Below are 10,249 nucleotides of genomic sequence, written 5' to 3'. Positions count from 1 at the left end.
GGATACCGGTAAGCTACAAATACACACTCAGCGCCTTTCCACCAGCTTAGTACCGACCAAGAGATAAAACTCACACACGCGCGCAATAAAATCGGACGGATTATACATTTCTTTTAACAGGTAAGCTTGAATTTACTAGATTAAGTCTGCCATTACAGAGAAACTATCGGGTTAGCTGGAAATAGTATATTGTTACAGAGTCACGCGGAGACAGGGAAGCTTGTGAGCAGCACGCGCAACATGATTTAGTGACGGTCTCGATTTCATCATCTTTGAAGAAGACAAATTACGCGATGTCGGGCTGTTATTTTGGATTTTTGGTAGTCTCGAATTATTTTTAAAAACTTGATTCACTTCTACAAAGTTCGAACAGGTTTTACAGTTTCTGTAGTTGTTTTTTTTTGTTTTTTGTTTGATATGGGCCAGAACAGAAAATGCCGGTGACTGTTACTTCCGGTAGCAGAACAAATAAAAGACCATTGTCTGTAAAAGGAGAAAAAACTGTGCTAAGACTGGCATAATTAAGGCTAAGTTTATCCGCATTAGAATCCCAACATAAGAAAAGCGGTTTTTGGTTTTTAATAAATGTGTTGCTTTCTTATTGTGAAAGTTGTGACTACATTTCCGTTGATTTTTGTGAAGCTTCATCGAAGCTATTGAAATGCACATTTGATGACGTGTGTCACCATAACCAAACTATAGACACACACTACAACGTAACTGATGTTCATTCATAAGATGTTTTCTCAATATCAAGAACTTTCTGTCAAAATTCAGACGTTAACATAGCCGTTAGTTAAAATTAAAAATGGACAGTTGCTAGGTTTCATCAACGACACCCCTTCATGTTCTTGCGTTGATGTATGTAACATAAAGCTAGACTCCGTGGGCCAGAACTCTGGCCAAGTTTCTACTCGTTTATTATTATTTTTTTTTTTTTTTTAGTTTTCTATTCAAATATTTGTTTATGTTGCCCTTCCTGACCTTTAGTTAATGTTTCCCTTGTCCTTATAAAATCAGATTGAAACATGAATAAGGACACAGAGATCGACATGGAGGAAGTGAAGCTCAATGAGCTGGACCCTGAAAAGCAGCCCATGACAGGTGACGGCCAGGCTGCGGGTGGTGAGAAGAATGGCAGCGTCAAGCTGAAGGTCCCTGAAGATGAGGTCACATTCACTGGCCTCTCCAAAGATGAGCTGATGAAGGTTGCTGGCACTCCAGGGTAAGGACTAACAAATGTTCTACAAATATGTTGCCTGTATTGGTGTGTGGATTAGGAATTGGGATAAGAAATAAAAAATTCCAAACCATGTACTAATTTTGTTTTTATAGGTGGGTGCGAACCCGCTGGGTGCTACTTGTCCTGTTTTGGTTGGGCTGGGTCGGCATGCTGGCTGGAGCCATTGTGATTATAGTCCAGGCCCCACGTTGCAAACCCATCCCTGAAATGAACTGGTGGAATGAAGGACCCATCTACCAGATCTCTGACCTTGAGGCCTTTTCTGGAGGAATGGAAGGTAAAGTGTATTTTAGCTTAAGAATAAATACTGCACATTTCCCGTTTGTAGTGACTATATCGTTCTTATTCTTAAATTTACAATTTGAGCTTAATTAATATAGCTTTTTTGCTGACACTGATTCACGTTTGAGAGGTCATGTGACTGTGTCTTGGATTGCCTTGGCTCTGCATGGCCTGCCTCAGCTACTTTGATACCAAACTGCTGACTAGGCCAGCACAGAGTGACCAAAGGCCAAGAGGACATAGGAATGTACGAGTCATTTCTTTCATATTTCATTTGGGCTTGCGGTTCAGTTGAGCTCTTATTTGTCAGGTTATTTGTATTTAACTTTTCTTTTTTCCTTTTTGCTACAGTCAATGCTTTTAGAGACTAGTAGGAAGGACAGAATGTCCTTTCCTAGATCTAATTGGTAGGGGGAACTTAGGATTTCAACAGGTTTTTGGAAGAGCTCCAAATACAGCACGTGACTTGGCATTGTCTTCACATAAATGACCTACTTGTGCTTAGACCTCAAATGGCCACCAGAGGGTGTGGATAGGATCCTTCATGTGCTTCAGACTCAAGGCAATGCTTGCCTAAAATAGAAGAGCACTCACTCTTGTACTTCTTTGGTTTTGTGCTTTGCTGTAACCTAAAGCATGTCTTTCCAGCACTTTATCCATTTATCCCTCTATCCATTAACCCTTAGACCCTGCTACATTTCACACATCAGTTCTAGGTTGCTGTCGTCTGGTGTAAAAGTCACACTTGTATATTATTTCCTTCTTCTGTCTCTGCCCATTCATTCATTTATTTTTTTCTTTACTAGGTGTTGAGGCAAAGTTGGATGACATGTCTCAGCTGAAGGTGAAAGCCCTGGTTCTTGGTCCTTTTCACATTGTCCAGGGTGACCAACCAAGCACTCTTGATCTTGAAAAAATCGACCCGACTTTTGGGTCAACGAAAACTCTGGAAGCTTTGATGACAAAAGCACATAAGAAGGGTAGGTTATTTTAAACATGAGATCAGCTTCCAGCCTTTTTATAGGCTCAGACCTTATGAATTGCCCGTGCGGGACTTATTTATAGTTTGAAACGCCAGAGCTTCTCTGCTCCTGCTCAACATGAGATGCAAGCAAACTTTTCTCTCCTGTTTCCCACAGGCATTTCTGTGGTGCTTGACCTGACTCCAAACTACCGGGGAGCTAATCCATGGTTTGGTTCCAATAATGACGATATTATAGAGAAAGTCAAGGTAGATAACTGTACATTAATAAACATCATCATTATTTTACCCATGTGAGGGTGGGGCTTGAAATGGCTTAAATAATCAAGCGATGTTGTCCTTTCTCTGAATGTATCAATAAACTAGTCTTAATGCTGTAACTGAAGTGCTCATGCTCTCTTCCAGGCTGCAGCAGAGTACTGGCTGAATTTGGGTGTGGATGGCATCAAAGTGTCAGACATATCTTTTGCCTCCGAGTTGACCGATTGGCCAAAACTGCGGGCAGCTGTCCAGGGCAACCGCACTGAGCAAACCAAACCGAGGTAAATGTGGTTGCCATTTTTCTGACTTCCTGTGGTTGTGTTGATGATTTTTACCCTCAAAACTTGTGAATAAAATTTGAATACCTGCAGATAGTGAGACGCATCGCTGATTATCATTTTGCGGGTGAAGTTTCTTTTTAAAGAAGGGATTTTAAGCTTTGAAGTTGTAGAGCTCGTTTTTCTTGGAAAGTAGTTTTTGAAAGCAAATCCGTAAAATGAAAACGGACAGGACTGTGCTTCCTTTGGAGAGCGTGGGGATCAAAGACATTCCAGTGTGTGGGGTTATGTGAAGGCAGGTCAGCTGGAAACAGACCACAAGCCTGTCCTGCCTTCACAGTCCTGAAAAAGCGACACCCTGTGGGCGGTTTTATGTATGACAACTTTTTAAAATCTGATTCCAGCATTGTGTATTTTCCACTTGGAGTTAAAGTATGTGCTCTCAGAGAACCTAATCTTGAATTTTAACTGGCTTAAACTGATATCTGTGGTCCCACTCATTCCCCTCCCTGTTTCTTGCTGAGAAGTGACTGACTTGACCCTGCTCTCTCCCACAGGGCTCTGATGGGTGTGATTGAAAATCTTTCGGCACCAGAAGTGTCTCAGCTGGTCAATTCCTCTGGTGTTGATCTAGTCCTGTCTGACCTGCTCAGCAGCAAAAACGAAGGTAAGCTGGAGTGTCCAGTTCATCCTTTAATACTTTTACAATTATGTCTATTCAACAAAATCTGTTTGTTGCCACCGCTGGTTGTTGAGTTTGGATTATTTGACTTGCTCCTATGCAGGCGTGGCGCGCATCAGGGACATGGACACTCTTCATTCTCAGCAGAGAAGTATGGCCTGGGGACTCGGTGCCAGCAACCGAGCTCATTTGTCTAAGCAGGCTTCGGGCCTGATTCGTCTCTACCAGCTTCTGCTGTTCACCATGCCTGGAACACCAGTATTTACCTATGGAGATGAAATTGGTCTTCAGGCAGAAGTAAGCTATAGAAAAATAATAATGATAATAAAGCAAATGTTTCAACAGCTGTGCATCTTTTACTCAATGTAACCTTATATAATTTTAATTTTTTTTCCACTCTCTCAGGGTGCAGAATCACCAAAAATGGTTTGGGATGTAGAGAAAGAAGCTGCTGAGGTAAGTGTGTTCACACAAACCTGCGATCTAGAGAAGGGACCCTTTTGCAACAAATGTTTGCATTCACAGTCCCACATAAAATTCCTTGCTCCTCACATTTGCAGGGTAATCGTACAGAGCATGCTGCTGTGAGAAAGTGGTTCAGATCCCTCAGTGACCTGCGAGGCAAAGAGCGTTCCCTCCTTCACGGCGACTACTATCCTCTCTACTCTTCTGCCTCATCCCTCTCTTTCCTGCGCTTATGGGACCAGAGTGAGAGGTACATAACAGCTGTCAACTGGGGAGACAAACCCGAGACGCTGAAGCTCTCACTGAAACCTACAGGCAAGTTGCAGTTTGACCGAACAAAATTTGAGTTTTTGTGCGACATGTAACGTGAGCAACATAGCATGACAACGGTGTCTTGTGTTCTTCTCTTGTGTAACACGCTAAACTTTGTTCCTACAGAGGGAGTAGAGCTGCCAGAGAAAGCCAAGGTGAAGTCATCAACAGATGAAAACCTGGTGGAAGAGTCCTCCGTCAGCCTAGACGGCCTCACCCTAGGACCTAGACAAGCGGTCCTCCTGCAGTTTCCCTTTATAAGCTAAAGATGGCGCCAAACCATAAGAAAGCTTCCTGCAGATTAGATTTGTTCTCTGGAAGATGCTCAATTTAGTCCCAACCATCAGGACTGAGATCACATATTTAAAATATGAATTAATGTAGTAACACAGCATTAACTGGGTCAGAAAGTTTATCATCAAAAACATGAGCTATTTTTATTTTTATCTTCTAATTTTTCAAACCTTGCTTTTGGTGCAAGAAAAGATGCAGTCACTGCACTCATCAGATGAGTTTTGTTCTTTTATTGTTGACTTTTCCAAGTCCAAATGTGTGAAAGACATTCCATTCTTGTTCTTTGGGCATTCCTTTAACAGTCCTGTTTTCTTTTTATCGGTCTTTTTTAATAAGAAGCGTATTAGTGACTGTTTCACCAGTGGATTTCTTTTTGTTTTTATTTCCAGTGAAATGCAAAACTTTGAACATGTGTGACCCAAGCTGGTCAAGAAAACTGAGCTGAAAGTGAATAAACCGGTCTGTACTGACTCTTGTGTGCTCTTCATCTTTTGTCGACTGTGTTATTGGAGTTTGTGTTGAAGCTGCAGATAACATCTCAGATGTTAACTGCTCTCAGTATATACAGGTGTGTATGTGTGTGTGAAACTGTGTCACAGATGTTAAGAGGAAGCGCATCTATATTATCCGCAGCTTAAGATTTAGAGGCGTTATCGGTATATTTTCACCACACTTCGTATCTCTAAATTCTTCTAACTCCTCTTCGTGGCTGAAAATGACCTTGTTTTTACAGAGTCTTTGTTCTCTAAAACATGACAACATGAAATTTTAGCAGAAAAATGTAAGTCTCTCGGTAACTTGTATGCACATGAAATACATTTAATACATCAGATTTCCAGCATGTTCCGCAACGGTCTCAATTCTCCTATATTTAGTGCATTTATTTATTTTCTTGTGATGTTACCCTGATTTATCAGTAAAACCAGGTGAATATACAGAGATGCTAACGCTTCATCTATGCTTGGTATATTTACTGAAGGTTTCTTTTTATCTTTATCATTAATGACTCAAAATGGTTCATTGGAACATAAAAAGGTAGCATCGGAGTCTGATTTATTTCTCCATCATGATGGCTGAAACACCAGACTCAGTTTTTTTTTTTTTTTTTCTCAGACTGAGAAGATGAAGAAACAAATGAAGCACTTTCTTTCTTCTTTACGAAAAGGTTCCACAAAGCAGATCTCTCGTATTTAGTACCGATGAGTACAATTAGAATGGCGCAGAAGAAGATCAAAATGGAGAACAAGATGATTACAGCTACTGATATCCATCACGCTACTGCACCATTAAAAACAGTCTTTGTGGTTTCTCTCTTTTCATTGGCCAATCATATGTTTTTATATATAGGTGTGAAAAGAAGCACGGTAGTATCTTGTTTGGTGACCACTGGAAATCACGCTTCACATGAAATAAAAAGGTTTGAAAACTAAACACTGGTTGGATATTGGGGTTTCATTATTTTCTTTACATTTGAACTACTTAGTTTAGAAAACCCCGGACTATGATGTAACTGCTACTTTAACTCTGTTGCATTTCAACCAGAGTCAGCTGTGGATGTAGGTAAAACATCCTTGTATGTGGCCTGACATTAAAAAGCAAGAAAAAAAACTTTAATTCATTACCCGGCAATACGTTTGCTAAAGTTTTCTTCACTATTTCATGAGCCAGTTTGAGAGAATATACATTTAATAATACTACTGACACTTCTGAGTGCTTTATTCGAGTACTTGCGTAAATCTGTATTTGAGCATATCTTACTGATCTGTAGTGGCAAATAAACCACCAATATCGATAATATATATCGATAATAACGACAAGAATTTGATTAACCAAAAGTAAAAGAACTCAAAGCAGAAGGTATTCTATAATTAAAGATTACAATAGCACAGTATCTATCAAATACAAAAGCTTTGACCAGTTCAGGTAAATTTGCTCTTGTATCGTACTATAACGTTTTATTTATAATAGTTCATCAAATTTAAAAGTGTGTTATGTTCTTAAAGGCTTTGCAGAGCAACAAGTAAATGGATGTTTGAGTTAATGTATTGAGTACAACTAAAAGTGTAACTTTTGATACAGATATATTGTACAGTAAAACTATATAGTAGCATGAAATAAAAAAAAGGATTACCTCAATGGTGCGATAAAGTGTTTAATAAATGTATGTAGCTACATTCCACCACGGCCGATCGTCGCCGCCTGCTTTTTACTTGCACCAGAGGACTTTTCTGTGTAGTGTTAGAAAATTTCACCATGGGGCGTTGTGTTGAAGTTTGGACTGAATGGATATAAATGTAAAGCTGCTCTGAACACACAGCAAGTTAGGCTCCATGGCAACACCTAAAACACAAAAGAAATCACTTTTTTTCTATCTTATTGTCATTATGAAAATCTGTTTTTTTTTTGGTTTCAAGCCTTTCCGTTGAGAATTCAAAAAAACGCTTTTAGTGTTTACGATCAACTTATAGATTAATGTTCAATCAGACTTACTTGTTACTTTAGTCGTAACTTTCGTTTTTATTTTCTTGTGTACTGAAAGATACTGTAACTTTTAGAGTTTATTCTTTGACGGTCTTATGTGGAATGGGCAAAATGTTAGACTAGATACTAAACACACAGATCAATAAACTAAAAGTGAATAACTTCTCCAGGATCCTAACATTATATTATTACAAGCAATATAATGCCAAAAAAACTGTAAATTTGTCATCAAAAAGCACACACTCAAACTTACACCTTTGATAAAAATGGCACAGTTCTTCGAACAGGTGTGACTTAACTCAGCCGAGTTTCAGGGTCTGATACAATACAGGGCCGCCGTGTCGCTGTGGTATATCAGGGGAGGTTTGAAGTTGACGATACCGGGAATCAGAGCCTGACGGCACCTCTGAGTGCACCCCACGCCGCTGTGAAACCAAACCACCGCATGCACACTCATGACTGACTCTCAGTCTGAGTCTGACACATAAACTTGCAGCTTTTACATCACAGTGACATAAAGTTACTTGACCTTTCATCAGCTTTCATGGAACACAGTGGATGCAAATGTAATAGTGTACAGAAAACTGTCTGTTCTGAATACCTGAAAACTAAGTGAACATAAGCTCTAGTTTAAACAAAAATCAGTCACACAGCAAGTCACTCAACTCGATATGCTGACACATTATATGTTAGGTCCATCTGTAAAGATGACTTCTATTGTAGTTATGTTAATAACATTCATAAACAAATACTTTTCTATTCTAGAATTGACCTGTCCAGGTTGCACCCTGTTTCTCGCCCAATAACAGCATTTACCTTGTTCTGAACTTCTTTCCTCCCCTCTAACAATGACTGATGACTATATTTGTTGATTGTAACACCTCTGTCACTCCTGTTTGTCCTCACCAAGGCAGGACAAATTAGCTGCTGTTAGTCTTTTATTTCTTTGTTTTGATTTTACTGAAAATTCATTACAATATCAATCAGTCGTGAGTAGATATCAATTTTTGCATTCTGTAGCTTCGTTTAATCATTTTTCAGCTTAATCAGTTTTCCACTGTTATTCAGTGAATAGACAACATGATGGTACGTCACGCCATGTTGCAAGCTGGGAGGAGAATGGCATGCCAAGGACAGCGCTCACATCAGCTCTGCCTACTGCCGTTGTCACCTGCTTTGTTTTTGTTTGTTTTTTGGTTAAAAACTGACAAATCTAACAGAGATGGGAAGAGATAGAAAAAGAAAAAGGGTGAGCGAAAATAAATATTACAGATCATACCTTAGTTGTGCCACTAAATGCATTATTTGCTAATTAATAAGACAGTATTGTGCTAAGATCTGATACCACACTAAATTCAAGCTCCTGTTTCTTTTTGCTAATTTATCAAAGTAAATGGATCTATTATACTTTCAGCAGGGTTGTTATTCTAGAGTTATCTGCTGCTGGCTTTATAAACCACTGTAATAATAGTGATGCGTTTTAATTTAGAAACTCATAGAAAACATGTTTTGTAGCATGCAATGGACAGACATGTTTAGCATTTGGTTATGAAGAGAAGAGCTGGATGGAAATATCATTGTAGAATTTGAGTGTGAAAACGTATCCTGAAGTTGGAATTCAGAGTCTGTGCATCAAAAAGACAGCCTCAGAGAAAGTGGGAGTGGAACTTCACATTCTCTATTTGGCCATCAAGTGTTTGGCCTCAATAACCAGGTCATCTAGTTAGCACCACCGATAACTGACAACTTAAGTGCTCAACTAAAGGTCACTCACTTTCTTTCTATCATACGATTTTTCTTAAACCTTCTTCTTTTAATCTCTTAATCGGATTTTATCCTGGAGTGTACCTCTCACGTCATAGCACTGGAACAAAGAGTAGAAACATGAATTTAAACAAGTTTAAACCTAATAAAGAGGTTCAAAAGATAAAACTGGTCCAAATCACAAAGAGAAGTACATGTAAAGTTGATATGTGCATTATCAGCTAGCCTGTTGTTGTTCAAAGCTTACAAAACTAGCAACTAGCAGATATTACCTTATGAGGATGAGCTTTAGAGAGGCTGCTAAACGGACTTAGTCGCTGGAAGACTGACAGAGGCCATTTTTCAAATTTTTATTTTTTTTTAATTTTGCTTGTATGCTAAGTCAGATGGATTTTATTAATCAATCTGTTGTGGATATTTGCAGAGTAAGGTTAAATGAAACCATCGAGCAGGGAGGATGATTTGGTGGTTCTCTTGTTTTGTTCACAGCAGAAAAGGATAAAGCACTTGGTACTTGGTACCAAGGGGAATTTCACCCACTGACAAAAGAGCAGCAGAATTATCCTAATCATTTGCAAATGAATGGTGATCTGTCCGGCGTACTCCCTGCCTCTGGCCTAGTGGCTGCTGGGATAGTTTCCATCCCCACCTTCACACGGAGTTGGATGAAGTGGGTGGAAAATGGATGGATAGGGGGATTTGCAAATGTATTCCGGATGTCTGTGGTTTGGTGTAATACTACTGGCAATACTTGAAAATACATTAAAAAGTAGATCCAATGGCCCTATATCCTTGACTTTGTTCGCCATAAAGTGCTTGATGCACTTTGGTGCTTTAAAATGAAGGAAAACAGTTTATTCGAGACCATTTTGGTACATGATATTTTCACCTACGCTGGCTCTGAGCAGTCAAACACCATTCAATGGGATGGAGAAAATGCTGGAAATGAAAGCTTTCCACCCGTTCCAAAAAACTTAACATCATTGTCTTGAAATAACACGTTATTTATTTCACTGTCTTGAGAAAACAAGGATACTTTTGTCATGGATCATTTGGTATTTTCTTTTTGTTTGGCCAAGGAAAGTTCAGTTTTCACCACAAACGGTTGGATCACCTGAAGAGCACCTAGTGGCTGTGGCACAGCGGAGTTGGTTGAACGCTCGTCCATGCCCACACACGCCCCTCTCTATGCTCAGTAGCAGACA

At 39.4% G+C, this 10,249-nt stretch overlaps 1 protein-coding gene across 1 annotated transcript; it reads left to right on the top strand.

Annotated features, from left to right (window-relative positions):
• On the top strand, positions 1 to 5,269 carry slc3a2a (solute carrier family 3 member 2a). Its single transcript, XM_072376458.1, has 11 exons — positions 1 to 120; positions 1,021 to 1,225; positions 1,336 to 1,520; positions 2,332 to 2,505; positions 2,665 to 2,756; positions 2,913 to 3,049; positions 3,604 to 3,713; positions 3,832 to 4,025; positions 4,134 to 4,184; positions 4,289 to 4,508; positions 4,632 to 5,269. The coding sequence occupies exons 2-11, from the start codon at positions 1,029 to 1,031 to the stop codon at positions 4,769 to 4,771; spliced, it is 1,500 nt and encodes a 499-aa protein (XP_072232559.1). The 5' UTR covers positions 1 to 120; positions 1,021 to 1,028; the 3' UTR covers positions 4,772 to 5,269.
• The last annotated feature ends 4,980 nt before the right edge of the window (positions 5,270 to 10,249 follow it).

This window comes from Leuresthes tenuis, unplaced genomic scaffold (genome assembly GCF_036924035.1).
Source record: "Leuresthes tenuis unplaced genomic scaffold, fLeuTen1.0.hap1 SCAF_22, whole genome shotgun sequence".
NCBI lineage: Eukaryota > Metazoa > Chordata > Actinopteri > Atheriniformes > Atherinopsidae > Leuresthes > Leuresthes tenuis.
This window is presented reverse-complemented; position numbering and strand designations above follow the sequence as displayed.

What these genes read in the sequence shown, in the direction of transcription:
- slc3a2a (XM_072376458.1), top strand. Translation starts at nt 1,029, where the DNA reads ATGAATAAGGACACAGAGATCGACATGGAGGAAGTGAAGCTCAATGAG. An exon ending in ACTGAGCAAACCAAACCGAG is followed by an intron (nt 3,050 to 3,603) that starts GTAAATGTGGTT and finishes TCTCTCCCACAG; the next exon opens with GGCTCTGATGGGTGTGATTG. An exon ending in TAGAGAAAGAAGCTGCTGAG is followed by an intron (nt 4,185 to 4,288) that starts GTAAGTGTGTTC and finishes TCACATTTGCAG; the next exon opens with GGTAATCGTACAGAGCATGC.